This window comes from Palaemon carinicauda, chromosome 17, assembly GCF_036898095.1.
Source record: "Palaemon carinicauda isolate YSFRI2023 chromosome 17, ASM3689809v2, whole genome shotgun sequence".
In the NCBI taxonomy this organism is placed as follows: domain Eukaryota; kingdom Metazoa; phylum Arthropoda; class Malacostraca; order Decapoda; family Palaemonidae; genus Palaemon; species Palaemon carinicauda.
This window is the reverse complement of record NC_090741.1, coordinates 68,894,227-68,910,588: the sequence shown is the minus strand read 5'-3', so window position 1 is coordinate 68,910,588 and position 16,362 is coordinate 68,894,227. Positions and strand designations below refer to the sequence as shown.

The 16,362-nt window shown below is 42.9% G+C and overlaps 1 protein-coding gene across 2 annotated transcripts in view; it reads right to left on the bottom strand.

Annotated features, from left to right (window-relative positions):
* LOC137656849 (zinc finger protein 596-like) overlaps positions 1-16,362 on the bottom strand; it is a 104,370-nt gene that overhangs the window by 67,228 nt on the left and 20,780 nt on the right. For both annotated transcript variants that reach the window (XM_068391199.1, XM_068391200.1), the window contains exons 3-4: positions 7,534-7,621; positions 5,728-5,828 (exon numbers count right to left, since the gene is read on the bottom strand). In XM_068391199.1, the coding sequence (XP_068247300.1) occupies positions 5,728-5,828; positions 7,534-7,621 (189 nt within the window). The remainder of the gene's footprint in view (positions 1-5,727; positions 5,829-7,533; positions 7,622-16,362) is intronic.

Here is a 16,362-nt window from a genome sequence, read left to right as displayed (position 1 = left end):
CTCCATCATAGAGGCTTCTGACGAGGAAAAGCACACGGGGGCAGTGGTGGCCCTGTCTTCCGAGGCTCCCTGGTTCATTGAGGTCACCGCTGTTCTACCGCACGGGGTCCGCCGCAATGCCCTACTGGGACGTAGAAACGTTACTGCGATTTCAGCCCTGGAAGCAGCCTGGAGGAACTCTGGCTTCTGGGGGCCTCCGCCAGTCCTGCCAGGTAACTATCTATTCTCTCCATCCCCAACTTCACGTCCGGAGCGAGAGGGAGAGACAATGAAGGCTTTTGTTGCACAGGGTTGACGACCATTATGGACAGTCCGGAGAGCACGGCCTTTGCTGCTGAGGACTTAGGTTCGTCTAATCGGTGGTGTCGACGTATTAGGGCCAGAACCTTACGGTAGGAGGAGATGTCGTCAGACGAGCACTCCCCTCCTTCCACCAGGGCGCCCATCACCAGTTCCTCCGTATGGGGATACTCCGTGACGATAGGAAAGGCAACGCTGGACTAGTCTGCCCGAGGTATGGGCTGCCCCATGGGGACGAAGGTATCCGTCATGGGAGTACCTTGTTCCACGGGGGACTCCGTGGATGGGAGATCCATGCGGACCGACGGGCGCCCTTGGTGCTTTAGGAAGGCCTCCAAGGTGCCCATGGTCAACGCTAAGCCTTCCTTCATAAGATACCCGTGGTATGGGCTGCCCCGTGAGGACGAAGGTATCCGTCCTGGGAGTACCTTGTTCCACGGGGGACCCCATGGATGGGGGGATCCATGCGGACTGACGGGCGCCCTTGGTGCTTTAGGAAGGCCTCCAAGGTGCCCGTGGTCGACGCTAAGCCTTACTTCACAAGATACTCGTGGTATGGGCTGCCCTGTGAGGACGAAGGTATCCGTCATGGGAGTACCTTGTTCCACGGGGGACCCCGTGGATGGGGGGATCCATGCGGACCGACGGGCACCCTTGGTGCTTTAGGAAGGCCTCCAAGGTGCCTGTGGTCGACGTTAAGCCCTCCTTCATAAGATACCCGTGGTATGGGCTGCCCCGTGAGGACGAAGGTATCCGTCATGGGAGTACCTTGTTCCACGGGGGACCCCGTGGATGGGGGGATCCATGCGGACCGACGGGCGCCATTGGTGCTTAAGGAAGGCCTCAAAGGTGCCCGTGGTCGACGCTAAGCCTTCCTTCATAAGACGTACGTCCTTCCTAAGAGAAGAAGAAGCGGAGGCCACCGTTGGGTTAGTCACTACACGGGGGGCCTGGTTCGAACCCTCTTGCCGGGCAACTGGTCCGAAGGAGGAGGTAGGAGGATGAGACACAGAAGGCGAGGCTCTAGGGAGCCACCTGTAAGCGGCCGCGGCTGTGGTAACCTTAAACAGCTCGCTCCGGGGCACTGTGATGTTCACCCACACCTTGGACTTGTTCTTCTTGGCTTTCTTCTTAGAGGAAACGTCCAAGACTGCGGGGGGAAATCCTCAACGTTTCCCAGGTGTGGGAGGCTGCAGAAACACGGGAGCGATTAAAGTACCTGAAATAAGCCATGATGCCAGGGAAGAATCCACACTTGGATTCCCCCACATAGGATCTTCTGAGGAGACGGGACCTGCGGGCACCAGGACCTCGCCTCCTACCCACACTCCCGTACTACTCTCATTCCCCACACATGCCTGCCCCACACTAGACACTTCCCTCACAGGAATATCAGACTCTTGGGGAAGGGCAATGGGCCTCTTCCCCGCAACGGACTTACCTCATCCCCTACTCTGGGACATAGCTTGAACTACCATTTATTTGTTAACAAGGTAGTTCGTAATGACAGGTAGTTTTAGGGGGAAGCCCCACCCATCAACCTATCACAAAACAGCTACTTTTACCTTTAGGTCTGGAACAGAGAGGGGTAGTCAAGAAGGGAAATTTAAGCCAAAGGACTCACATTTGTATGGCTAAGTAAATACAAACCATTTTTAAAACTTATTTCCTCCTACTTGTATACAAACCTCTCAAAATTCCTGTTAGCAATGTCAAACCACGCAGGTCAAGAGAAATTTGTGGTTAAGACACTAACTCATCCTCCCCGCTACCAAAAGGATGGAGGAGTTGCTTATTAGCAGGTGTAGTCTGCAGGAAAGATGTTTTTTTGTGTAATTCCCAAACATCAGGCATTCAAACAATGGGTAATGGTTGTAGCTGGTGCATGCCCTTCAGAGGGGATCAAGAGAGAGGTAGAAGAGAGTCATTCTACTCTCCTTTAGATTTATGCCTATCGCATTACCTTAGACGAGACGCAAACTAGGTCTTGTAAGGCAGCCGAGTGTTATATAACTACTGAGCAGCTGCTTTAAAACCCAAAGAAAGAGGTCCAAGGACCAGTGAGCAATGTTCATAAGGTATAGAGAGGCAAAGGAGGTCCAAACTTTCAAACTCAACCTTCAGCTACAATTATGCCAAGAGGTAAAACATAAGTATACTAACATGGATAGGTTTGTCTGTTTTTCCTTGAGATGGAAGAGGTATGCACTGAATAAAGTAGCATCTCCATGCTAGAAGCCTCACCAAGCCAGAAGGAACAGTGTCCTATTGATGAGACCCCAAGACCTAAGTACAAGGAAAGGAAAAACAGCTCAGAGCTCTCTTCAAACATGAACTGATCCACTCAATACTAAGGAGTCATGAGGGAAAGACCCATGATGCACTCCTTACGTTTGCAGACGGTGAGGCATCAATGCCCCAAATATAGGAATCACTGTACCCCTAGACCTAAGTCCTAGAGTAGGCAATACTTTTTGAAGCTCCCTTCAAACATTGAATATTACCCTCAAGAGGAGGATTCGAAATTCTACAGAGGAGTTCTATCAACAGGGGTAGGCCAAAGGGACACGTTCTCTATGATCACTATCTGCTGCACGTACATGAGAAGTATCTGCCATACAGAGTCCTGGGGGAATGGTCACCAGGTAAGCTCCTCAACTTCCTCCCAGAGGATGGTACTGGTATCAGGTGCAGTTAATACCTTACTCTTGCCTGGCCTAAGTTCCTGGTGAATGGTGCATGTGGGACCACTCACCTGCAATCGGTGCCACAACGGTAGATGTCACAATGGGTTCATGCTACGCTTGACGAATCTCAAAGGGAATCGGTCAGCAAGTGAGCTCCATTACTCTCTTCTGATAGAGGAGAGAGGCTCTTAAGGGTAAGGACGCTCCTCTTCATAGCAAGTATAAGGGGAAGGTAGGAATAATGTTTCACCTTCACCTGGCACATAGAGTCCCAGCAGGGACTGTTCAATAGTAGCCAATTCAAGAAGAAAACAATCATATCGAGCTCACAACCTTTTGGCCAACCTCGAAAGTACTGTACTGTGGTGGTAAAAAAATGAGAGCTGATACAGTACTCACTCTCGAAAAGGGAAAGCCGCTTTTAAAGGGCCAAGGTGTTTCTCCTGTCATGACAGGAATAATGAAGGTAGGAGTAATGCTCACTCTCACCATGCCTATCGATTCACCTGACCAAACCATAAGTTAACGATCAGTGGGCAAGACCTATCACTCCCTCCCATGTGAAGAGCACAAGCATGGAATTGCAAAAAACTTTTGCAGGAAGCCTCCTGCGTGACTAATACTATTTCTTATTTCTGTGAGGTGTCCAAAGAAGAGAATAGGAAGAGGAAGGAAGAGTTGGTAGAGGAGGAAGAAGAGAGAGCAAACTCACACTTCTCTTGACAACCAATCTTCCTTGCTACCATGAGGGATTCAGCAGTTCCTACTGATCAGGAACAGGTATGCTACCTCTCTGAGTTTACTGATACAAAGTACTGTACATGGAAACATTCCCCGTCACATGGCCTTCCCCGGTACTTTGTCCTTTGCTTGGGCAAGAGATCCCTTTCTCAATGACGATCCTCAGACCGTAATAAAAGAGAGGAACAGTCTGAATCTCAACAAGACTCTGAAGAGGTCATTCCCAGCAGCTCAAGATTAATACTCAATTAGACAATCCTGCAAACATCTAAGAAATTAGAGAAGTACTTTCTGAATGACTGAAGGCCCACACACATTGCAAGTCCAGAAGGACTGATCCCCTAGTAGCGTTACCAACAGAAGTCATTGTTGCATTAATATCACCTTGCTGACAGACCTTAAAGGTACCAATGGATGAGGAAACTCAGTAGCATTTGAAGGGTAAGCAGTGTTATGTGTTACAAGGTCATGATCACTTACCAGTAGATGAGGAAATTGGTAGCATTCTGCTACTCCAAGGACACAATCGCTAACCAACCCTACAGGTGCAAGTCAGTGTGAACTCCTATTAGTCTACTGTACAATGCTGGAGATCAATCAGAGGTAGGACCTTTCACCTTCAACTTATGAAGAACAGTGGCTGTCACACCAGGTTTACCATCGCTAAACAGTTGATACTTGAGCTCTATAACTACAAGCAGAGGTGCTGTGAACAGTACAGTATTCTCATCAGCCTACTGTACAATACTGGAGGTTGGTCAGTATACAACGGCTTGCTTGCAATTGATGAAACAGCAGTGGCTATCACACCAAACCCGAAATCACTAACAAACATCAAAGGTACCAGCTAATGCACAAGCTCTGTATCATCACAGAGCAGTGCACAAGAATAAGGAACAATTCTCTAATATCACAATAGCAATGGGGAAGGTGGCCCTATTTGCCTCCCCCTCCCCCTGGTCTACGTTGCTGGTAATCAGTCTAAGTAGGACCGTTTACTTGCACCGAGTGCAACAGCGGTAACTGTGACACTTGTTCACATTCCACTTGACCGACCCAGATCAAGCAAGTCCCTCCCGAGGCCGAGAATCTACTATAAAGAGAAATGAGTTATCTTCCTGATTGGAAGTAAGAACCATGTTTGAGGAGGAGCTGCTTACAGCCACCCCTTGAAAAGGTGCACAACACATGGGGGCTTCAAAAGTTTTTATCTTCAAAGGAAAAAATTCCCCTTTACCGCATGCTTACCTTTTGGTAAACTTCCACTCAAAAGTGAGAAGACTTGAAAAAACCAAACAAGTTTAAAAACAGTTCCAACAGTTGAGAGGGTAACGCAATTGTAAATTTGTACCCATTGTGGCCTAAGACAAAACTGGCCATTCTGTGGCAGGCGGATGGCTAGAGCTTCCCCCACGCGTCACAAGTCATTACCTACTACAGTACCTTATTAATGATTCAATGGCAGTTCCAGCATCACTGAAGACATCCCTATTTTATAGGATGAAAGGTTTGTACTGTATATGCATAGGAACAAACCAGAGTTAGTTCAGGCTCCAACAGCTGTAACTTCTCCATATATTACCGATTTGAAGATTACAAGAGCTGAAAATCCCACTTCCAGTTGGAGTTTAAAAACTGCCAGTCAATTCAGTGAGACTATACCTATGATCAAAATGGCAGCTTCCTGAATAAATTACTAAGGTTTGCTTTTTCATAAGCACAGAACAGCTGTTAACTACATTGTACCAAGCTTTACCAAACATTTCCACTTTGTGTCTGATGATACTTCTAAATAAAAGACAAGTTTATATAACTAAGAAAAATATAAACTACTTGAATATTAGATCATGTTACCAAGTTTCAATTACCATATTCAAAATTATGCTGGGAATATTCCTACATAAGAAAAAAAATTCTGGTTTGTACTTTAATATGAATAAATCATTTAGAATATTTCATACCAGAAATATCTTCAACTAAAAAAAGACAGCATACTTACTTCACCTTTTCTAGGTCTTCCTCGTTTTCTCTTTGGAGGAGGTCCATCAACTGCAATGCTCATTGGATGATTTTCAGCAAAGACTTTTGATACCTCAGCCCCTTGGGAATAAAAGCAAAATTCATTCAGAAAGACCAATGACTCTTGTATGTCCCTAAATATTAAATATAACTTTCTACCATAGCACATATAACAAATAACTTATTACAGTACTGCCTTCTTCAGGTTGGGACAGGAAAGGATTTTCATTTCAGAGGCGGGAATCTCAACCTTTGCTTGGAATTTTGGAAATTCAGATTATTGCATTTTTGGCTAAGAGTTTTATATTTCATGTTTTGAATGTTATTTCTTAATAAAAACAATTTGCTTTATGGCTAAAATGTTCTTTTCTTATACATACAATATTTACATAAGTGCAATCGGTCGCTTAAGCAACCCTTTTCTTATAAGCGTACACGAATCATAAATTTTTCTTCAAGAATTTCAGGTAAAGATACTTATTGTAGTCTCCCATAAACTTCACATTAAATATTTTCTTTCATCAAGGCTGAAAATAAAGACCATAGGTTCTTTTGCTTGCATCTTGAAAAAAACGTATATTACGTTTCTCCAAGTTATACTTATTGAATTTCTTTGTTCGCTTATATATATACAATTCCCATGTTATAATTACAGTATACTGAATGATGCATAAAGTGTCAGAGATGGTAGCTAAATATGTCTAAAGCATAAGATTTGCCATGAAAAATGCTAGCACTGTCTTACTCATATGTGGGCATTTGGTACATATAGCATATATATTTCTAGATTTGAGGGAAAGGGATCGCCAGTGTTAATTACAACTAAAAGCCCATACTTATGCATACTATAGTATATTAAGCTGATTGCTACAAAAATAAAAATAAAATGGAAGCCGGTATTTCTTTGTATGCTCATCTATACACAGTAATTACAATTTTATGTTATATTTATGCTGTAAGATGTGTGAAGTATCAGAGACAACAGATAAATATGCTTGAAGAGCAAAATTTAGCCAAAAAGTCAGCAGACAAGAATACTTTATATATTGGTATATGTAGCATAAATATTTCTGAATTTGAGGGGTGGTGCTCACCATTGCTTAATAAATAACCCTGATATATAATGATCCTGTCCTTATGATCCCTAGTGGTGAGGTATCATTACCCCCAAAGCCCCAAAATGACCACTTAATAAAGTTAATCAGATGATTTGTTTGAAAGAAACTTTGACGGACAATATCTCAAAACATGAAATTTTCAGACTATTTCTTTGAAAAAGCTTTGACGGATGATATCTCAAAACATGAAATTTTCAGAGATAAATCAAAACTACTTTTATGTTTATAGACAAATACTGTACCATTTAAATATGAAGAGAGGAAGTTTTATATTACAAAAATTTATAGCAGGGATTTGCGAAATGGCAATTTATACAAACATGGCCAATATGTTACAAAAAAAAAAAAAATACAAAAAATGACGACTGATTAAAAGACTTTTGGATAAAATTTAGCGAATAAAATTAAATTTAAAATGTTTTTTAAGATGAAAATCGACTGAGAAATAAAAAAGTAGATTAAGTTTGAAATGCCCCCAATATAACATTGTTTCACTGGGACAGAATTGCTTCCCTTGAAGAATGTCAGGTATATTTTCAATGAAAAATAATCCTACCTTTAATTTGATGACTAATTCTTTCTATGAAACTGCAATAGAAAAAACTCAATAAGTATATAAAATACAACATATGTACTCAAACGTTACAAACATGAAGAAAAACAAGTACCTTTGGCCAAATCATCCATTGGTATGTCATCAGTATCCCCTTGTATGTCAATAAGAGTTGATTGAACACTTGGAAGTTGCTCTTCTGCCTAGAAATTAGTTATAAAAAATTAACATTTATACATTTTGCAAATGTAAAGCTAAACCATCCCGGAGTCTATCACCTATGAACAACTAACCATACCACCATACTCTGAAAGATAAATTTAGTCTTAATTACTAATTTAAGAAATAAATGCAACACAAAAAAGAAATGATAATACTGTATACATATAAATAAGTCATAAAAAGGATTATATATTTACTAAAAGTCAAGGTTATAAGGTATAATTACATTTCCTTCAAGCACTATAAAATTACAATACTGTATAATACATTGACGTTGATTGCATTGATTCAAACAAGCTCTACATCTAAATTTAAACAAACTGTAGTAAATGGTTGCTTAAGTTTAGTTAAGGAATAGACCTTTGTGCAACATAAATTAATATCTTATTGAAATTACTTGACAATGCAAAGATATTCACATGGCCCTGCTAAAATTCAATTCAATTCCAAAGATTACACTTCAAACATTTCTTAAGCTGCTTTTCAGTTATTATTATATTCGAAATTACAGATCCTGGAGAATTTGTTAAATTCAGTACTTTAATTATTAAGGAGTTTTTTTACTTAATTGATTTCAATGAGTTATCATATGATATTTGCAAGCATTTACTTTTTTTAAATAAGCTAGCATATCCTCAATAAGAGTAAAGTGAGGTCATCTAATGGAGAGAAAAAAAAAACAGGAAATAAAAGCCTCACTTTTAATTAGCTATTAAAATTCATTAAAAATAAAAAATTATATTTTAATTATAAAATAAATTTTTGAATATACTTACCCGGTGAATATATAATAGCTGCTACTCAGCGGCTCGACAGAAAACACACTCAAAAAACTCGCGAGCGATCGCTATGAAGGTTGCGGGTGTGCCCACCAGCGCCAACTATCGGCCAGATACCACTCTTGCATGTAAACAAACCCTTCAATTCTTCTCGTCCCGCTGCATCTCTATTGGGGAGGAAGGGAGGGCCTTTAATTTATATATTCACCGGGTAAGTATATTCAAAAATTTATCTTATAATTAAAATATCATTTTTAAATATTTAACTTAGCCGGTGAATATATAATAGCTGATTCACACCCAAGGCGGTGGGTAGAGACCAGAGTTAATTAAGTTTACAGCGTATAAGCTAAGAGTTTTTGACAGTTATCAATATAACAAAACCAAAATATATAGGTACCTGGTAAGGAAGTTGACTTAGACGATTACTCTGCCTTGTAAGTCTGTCTTCCTCACGAAGCCCAACGATCCTCTTAGGATGCTGAAAGACTCCCAGGAGCTGAAGTATAAACGGTTGCAACCCATACTAACAGGACCTCATCAAACCCCTAATCTGGGCGCTCTCAAGAAATGACTTTGACCACCCGCCAAATCAACCAGGATGCGAAAGGCTTCTTAGCCTTCCGTACAACCCATAAAACAATATTAAAAAACATTTCAAGAGACAGATTAAAAAGGATATTGGAATTAGGGAAGTGTAGTGGTAGAACCCTCACCCACTACTGCACTCGCTGCTACGAATGGACCCAATGTGTAGCAGTCCTCGTAAAGAGTCTAGACATCTTTCAAGTAAAATGACGAGAACACTGACTTGCTTCTCCAAAAAGTCGCGTCCATGATACTTTGCAGAGATCTATTTTGCTTGAAGGCCACGGAGGTTGCTATAGCTCTAATTTCGTGCGTCTTAACCTTAAGCAAAGATCGGTCTTCCTCACTCAAGTGGGAATGGGCTTCTCGTATTAAAAATCTGATAAAATATGACAAAGCATTCTTTGACATAGGTAAGGATGGTTTCTTAACCGAACACCATAACGCTTCAGATTTACCTCGTAATGGCTTAGTACGAGCTAAATAGAACTTAAGAGCTCTAACGGGACATAACACTCTCTCCAGTTCGTTGCCTACGATCTCTGATAAGCAAGGAATATCAAAAGATTTAGGCCAAGGACGAGAAGGCAGTTCATTCTTGGCCAGGAAACCCAAGTTGAAGAGAACAAGTGGCTTTTTCTGTAGAAAAACCGATGTTCTTACTGAAGGCATGAAGTTCACTGACTCTTTTAGCCGAGGCCAAGCACACTAGGAAAAGAGTCTTAAGAGTGAGATCCTTCAGGGAGGCTGAATGTAATGGCTCAAACCTGTCTGACATGAGGAACCTTAGGACCACGACTAAGTTCCATCCAGGAGTAGCCAAACGACGTTCCTTAGAGGTTTCAAAAGACTTAAGGAGATCTTGTAGATCTTTATCGTTGGAAAGATCTAAGCCTCTATGCCGGAAGACCGAAGCCAACATGCTCCTGTAGCCCTTGATCGTGGAAGCTGAAAGGGAGCGAACTTTTCTCAGGTGTAAGAGAAAATCAGCGATTTGGGCTACACAGGTACTGGACGAGGATACAGATACTGACTTGCACCAGTTTCGGAAGACTTCCCACTTCGATTGGTATACTCTAATGGTAGAAGCTCTCCTCGCTCTTGCAATCGCACTGGCTGCCTCCTTCGAAAAGCCTCTAGCTCTAGAGAGTCTTTCGATAGTCTGAAGGCAGTCAGACGAAGAGCGGGGAGGCTTTGGTGTACATTCTTTACGTGGGGCTGACGTAACAGGTCTACTCTTAGAGGAAGACTTCTTGGAAAGTCTACCAGCCATCGAAGTACCTCGGTGAACCATTCTCTCGCGGGCCAGAGGGGAGCAACTAACGTCAACCTTGTCCCTTCATGAGAGGCGAACTTCTGCAGTACCTTGTTGACAATCTTGAATGGTGGGAATGCATATAGGTCTAGATGAGACCAATCTAGAAGAAATGCGTCTATATGTATTGCTGCTGGGTCTGGGACTGGAGAGCAATAGATTGGAAGTCTCTTGGTCATCGAGGTTGCAAAGAGGTCTATGGTGGGTTGACCCCAAGTCGCCCAAAGACTCTTGCACACGTCCTTGTGGAGGGTCCAATCCGTAGGAATTACCTGACCCCTCCGACTGAGGCAATCTGCTAAGACGTTCAAGTCGCCCTGGATAAACCTCGTTAACAGGGAGATGCCTCGATCTCTTGACCAAATGAGCAGGTCCCTTGCGATCTCGTACAGCGTCAGGGAGTGGGTGCCTCCTTGCTTGGAAATGTATGCAAAGGCTGTGGTATTGTCCGAGTTGACCTCCATCACCTTGTTTCGAAGGAGACTCTCGAAGTTCATCAAGGCCAGGTGGACTGCCAAAAGCTCCTTGCCGTTGATGTGCATGCTCCTCTGACTTGAGGTCCACAGACCTGAGCATTCCCGACCGTCCAGGGTCGCTCCCCAACCCAAATCCGACGCGTCCGAGAATAGTACGTGGTTTGGTTTCTGAACTGCTAGGGGAAGTCCCTCTCTTAGACTGATATTGTCGTTCCACCAATTCAGGCATGCCTTTACTGTTTCGGAGATCGGGATTGAGACCGCCTCTAACGTCTTGTCCTTTTTCCAGTGAAAAGCTAGATGGAACTGGAGAGGTCGAAGGTGTAGCCTTCCTAGCGAGACAAACTGCTCCAGGGATGATAGAGTTCCTACTAGACTCATCCAATTCCTGACTGAGCAACGTTCTCTCTTCAACATCAGTTGGATTATGAGCAGGGCTTGGTCTATTCGGGGGGCAGACGGAAAAGCCCGAAAAACTGGACTGCGAATCTCCATCCCTAAATACAGTATAGTTTGGGATGGAATCAGCTGGGACTTTTCCATGTTGACCAAAAGTCCCAATTCCTTGGTCAGATCCAATGTCCAATGAAGATCCTGCAGACAGCGATGCCTGGACGAGGCTCTGAGAAGCCAGTCGTCCAAGTAAAGGGAGGCTCGGATTCCCGATAAATGGAGGAATTTTGCAACATTCCTCATAAGCCTCGTAAACACGAGAGGAGCAGGACTTAGGCCAAAGCACAGGGCCCGAAACTGGTACACCACATTGTCGAAAACAAACCTCAGAAAAGGTTGGGAATCTAAGTGAATGGGAATGTGGAAGTATGCGTCTCTTAGGTCGAGAGAGACCATCCAGTCTCCCTTTCTGACCGCTGCTAAGACTGATTTCGTGGTCTCCATGGTGAACTTTGTCTTCGTAACAAAGACGTTTAGTGCACTGACGTCTAGCACCGGTCTCCAACCTCCTGTCTTCTTCGGTACTAGGAAGAGGCGGTTGTAAAACCCCGGTGATTGAAGGTCCGAGACTTTCACCACCGCTCCCTTCTCTAGCAAAAGAGACACTTCTAGTTTCAGGGCTTGTCTCTTTGATTCCTCTCGGTATATGGGAGAGAGGTCGATGGGGGAAGTCGCTAGAGGAGGTTTGTGTACAAATGGAATTTTGTACCCCTCTCTGAGCAACCCCACAGATTGTTGGTCTGCGCCCCTCTTCTCCCAGGCTTGCCAGAAGTTCTTGAGTCTGGCACCTACTGCTGTCTGAGGCTGCGGGCAGTCAGACTCTGCCACGTGAGGACTTGGCTCCTCTCTTCTTTCCTCTCTTTCCCTCGGCACGAGTACTTCCCCTGCTGGGAGCTCTGCCACGAAAGGGCGGAATAAACCTGGACGCCGGAGTGTCTATCCTTGGTCTTGCAGAAAAGGATGTCGAAGGAGTCCCTTTGCGAGCAGAGGACGCAACCAAGCCATGGCCCATTACTTTTCATACTATATACACATGACATGTGGTTTGGCCTAGAAAACAAGCTTGTTGCATATGCAGATGATGCTACTCTCTTTGCATCAATTCCATCCCCTGAATGTAGATCTAGGGTTGGTGAATCCCTTAATAGAGATTTAGCTAGAATTAGTAAATGGTGCAAATTATGGGGTATGAAGTTGAATCCTAACAAAACTCAAAGTATGATTGTAAGTAGGTCAAGGACGGTGGTTCCTCAACATCCGGATCTCAGTATTGATAATGTTTCTTTAAATATGTATGACTCTTTCAAAATTTTAGGTGTGATTCTCGACAGTAAATTTACTTTTGAGAAACATATAAGGTCTGTGTCTTCTTCAATTTCACAAAAAATAGGCTTATTGAGAAAGTCTTTCAAGATTTTCGGTGATCAATCTATTCTGAAGAAGTGTTTTAATTCTTTCATTCTACCTTGTTTTGAGTATTGTTCTCCTGTCTGGTCTTCAGCTGCTGATTCTCATCTTAATTTGTTGGACAGAAACTTACGGTCTATTAAATTTCTTATTCCTGATCTGGCACCGTCGTTCAATTAGTTCATTATGTATGTTGCATAAGATTTTTCACAACTCTGACCATCCTTTACATTCAGATCTCCCTGGACAATTCTATCCTGTTCGTAATACTAGGCAAGCAGTTAATTCTAATAGCCAGGCCTTCTCCATCACGAGGCTCAATACTACGCAGTATACAGTGAACCCTCGCTACTTCGCGGTTCGACAATCGCGGATTCACCACTTCGCGGGGTTTTCCCATAACCCATATATATATACATATCGCGGATTTTCCGGAAAATTCGAAAATACCGCGAAATCTGAAGATAACCAAATACGATATTTTGTTACCTGTAATTCCATTAATACTGTAATTAGTAATATCTGCTCTTACTGATTGTTCATTGCATTACATATGATATATAATTCAGCACAGAAAGAAATAAAACACGAAAAGAGAATGTGATCATACGATAATTCAGTACGTAGTAAAATTAAATCGAACATGAAACGCAAATCAGATGCAGTCATACCATATTAGAATGGTGTGTACTGTAATGGATGTGCTTCTTTTCCATGAATCTTTTGTATGTATACGTACGTAGTACAGTACTGCATCCAATAATATTCTTTGTTGCAAAAATCACATTTCGAATACTGTAAGTACTGTAAGCGTACGAGAGAGAGAGAGAGAGAGAAAGAGAGAGAGAGAGAGAGAGAGAGAGAGAGAGAGAGAGAGAGAGAGAGAGAGAGAGAGGCGTAAAATAGCGTACGTACGTAAATTTTTATTATTATTGTTATTATTATTATTATTGTTGTTGTTGTTAATAAAATTATTATTGTTATTATTATTAATCATTATTATTATTATTATTACTGTACAGTATTATTATCATTATTTATTATTATTACGGTATTGTACTTAATCTACGTACGTTCAGTATGCGCGGGGGCATCTTCTATGAGTAACCAACGCGCCATAGTACTGTAAGACGGGTTGTGATTGGTTCAAGCGCTGATAGATGACGAATCAAAACTCAAGTTTTGTTATCTAGCCTGTGATTGGTGTTTTGCCCGCATCTTCTACCCGCAGCATCAAAGTTCTCGCGGGGCTGCATCGTTCACTTTCTCTTTCCGCGTATTGCTGAGTAGACGTTCTTAACTTTGTGAAGTTTAATCTGTGCTGTGTGCGACTGTTTTAAGTTGAACTTTTTGTTGAACTTTCTGTTACAATGGCTCCCAAGCGTTCTGCTTCTAGTAAGGCTGGTAGTGAGCCTAAACGCCACCGAAGAATGATGACGATAGCTGAGAAGGTTACGCTTCTCGACATGTTAAAAGATGGTAGAAGTTACGCGGCCGCCGGCCGCCATTTTGGCATCAACGAATCCACCGTTCGCTACATCAGGAAGGACGAGGCGAACATTAGAAAGACTGCTGCAATCACCTTTAGCAGATCAGCGAAGCGAGTCGTTACAACGCGTAATAAAACGATCGTACGCATGGAAGGTGCTTTAGCTGTGTGGATTGCCGACTGTCGGAAGAAAAACATAACGTTGGATACGAACACCATCCGAACAAAGGCTTTGAGCTTGTATGAGAATTTTGCGGCAAAGGAACCTCATGACGACGATGGCGACCATGCTGAAGAAGATGATGATGTAGATGATCCTCAACCAGGGACCTCCACTGATTCCCAGCGTCAGAAACAACGTTTTTCCGCCAGCAAAGGATGGTTCGCGAAGTTTCAGAAACGCTTCGCCCTGAAAAGCGTTTCCCTGCATGGGGAGTCTGCTTCCGCTGACACTGCCGCTGCTGAAACTTACGTGAACCAGACTTTCAAGAACATTATCGCTGAAGGTGGATACAAGCCGGAACAAGTGTTTAATATGGATGAAACCGGCTTGTTTTGGAAGAGAATGCCGTCGCGAACTTTCCTGTTCAAAGAGGAAGCCAAAGCCTCTGGCTTTAAGGCATTCAAGGATCGCGTTACCCTCGTGATGTGTGGCAATGCTGCTGGATTTTTGTTAAAGCCGGGGCTTATTTATAAGTCGAAAAATCCTCGCGCTTTGAAAAACAAAAATAAGAATCTCCTTCCCGTGTACTGGATGCATAATCAAAAAGCATGGATTACGAAGATGCTGACCTCCAACTGGTTCCACCAGTGTTTCATCCCGCAAGTCCATGAATATCTCTTAGAGAAGGGCTTGCCATTCAAGATCCTTCTCCTTATGGATAACGCTGGTGGACACGCAACTGACCTGTCGCGTGAGGGCGTTCAGGTTGAGTTCCTGCCACCCAACACCACGTCATTAATTCAACCAATGGACCAGGGGGTTATCAGGGCGTTCAAGGCCCTCTACACGAAGAATACCTTGGCGGACCTCGTTGCGTGTGTGGATGCTGCCCAAGATGACGAGGATGAAGACTTCAACTTGAAGGCGTACTGGCGGCAGTACACCATAGCCACGTGCCTGCAGAATATTCAAAAGGCACTTCAAGAGATGAAACCTGCAACCGTAAATGCGAGCTGGAAGAAGCTGTGGCCCGATATTGTTTACGACGACAAGGGATTTACTCCGTCGGAAATCCAACACTCTGCAATACGGAAATCTGTGCAGTTGGCTGCCATAATTGGGGGTGACGGGTTTGGCGACATGACGACTGAAGACGTCGACGAGTTGTTGGACTGCCATTCCCAGCCCCTAACTGACGCAGACCTCGAAGACCTGACGAAATCGGCAAGTGAGGAAGAGAGTGAGGGTACCCAGGAAGAGACCCAAGAAAATGTAGAAGAAACGGGCTTAACATTAGAACGGCTCGCCAAGTTCTGCAACCATATGAAGGAGGCGAAAGAAATGTTGCAAGAGTGGGACGAGGATATGGTTCGCTCGATGCAATTCTGCAACAAGGTCGATGACATCACGACTCCCTACAGGATGCTCTTGGATCGAAAAAAGAAGCAGCGGCAACAACTTCCGATCACAATGTTTTTTCAGCCTCGCAAAAAAGAGCCAGTTCCTCCTGCTAGTACGCCTTCGGAAGAAATTGAAGAAGTTGAAGAGGTGTCCCAGGAAAAGACACCTCCGTCTGAAGAGACGTAAAATACTATCATTGACTGCACAGTAGAACACATCATCAGCTTCATCATCATCATTTCTACTGTGCAGCAAATTCATCGCCATCGTCATTCAAGTTTTTCTTGAACTTCTTTCGTGGTGAGTACAGTAACAATCTTTATTTTTTACTTTAACCTATTTTATAGTTTAGTAATGTACGTACTGTATGCATTAAGTTAAAGGGAAGGTTTTAAAAGTCTACATGTTGTAACCTATCATATTTTTTTTGTTTAAAATTTACATTTACGTACGTAAAACTCTCTCTCTCTCTCTCTCTCTCTCTCTCTCTCTCTCTCTCTCTCTCTCTCTCTCTCTCTCAAATTGTTTTCCTGCTTTGCTACGTACAAGTACTGTATAATTTATATTTGTAAGGTAACATATTTTGTAAATGCTTTGTACTGTAAATACTGTATGTACTGTATCATTATTTATCACTATCATCATGCGTGT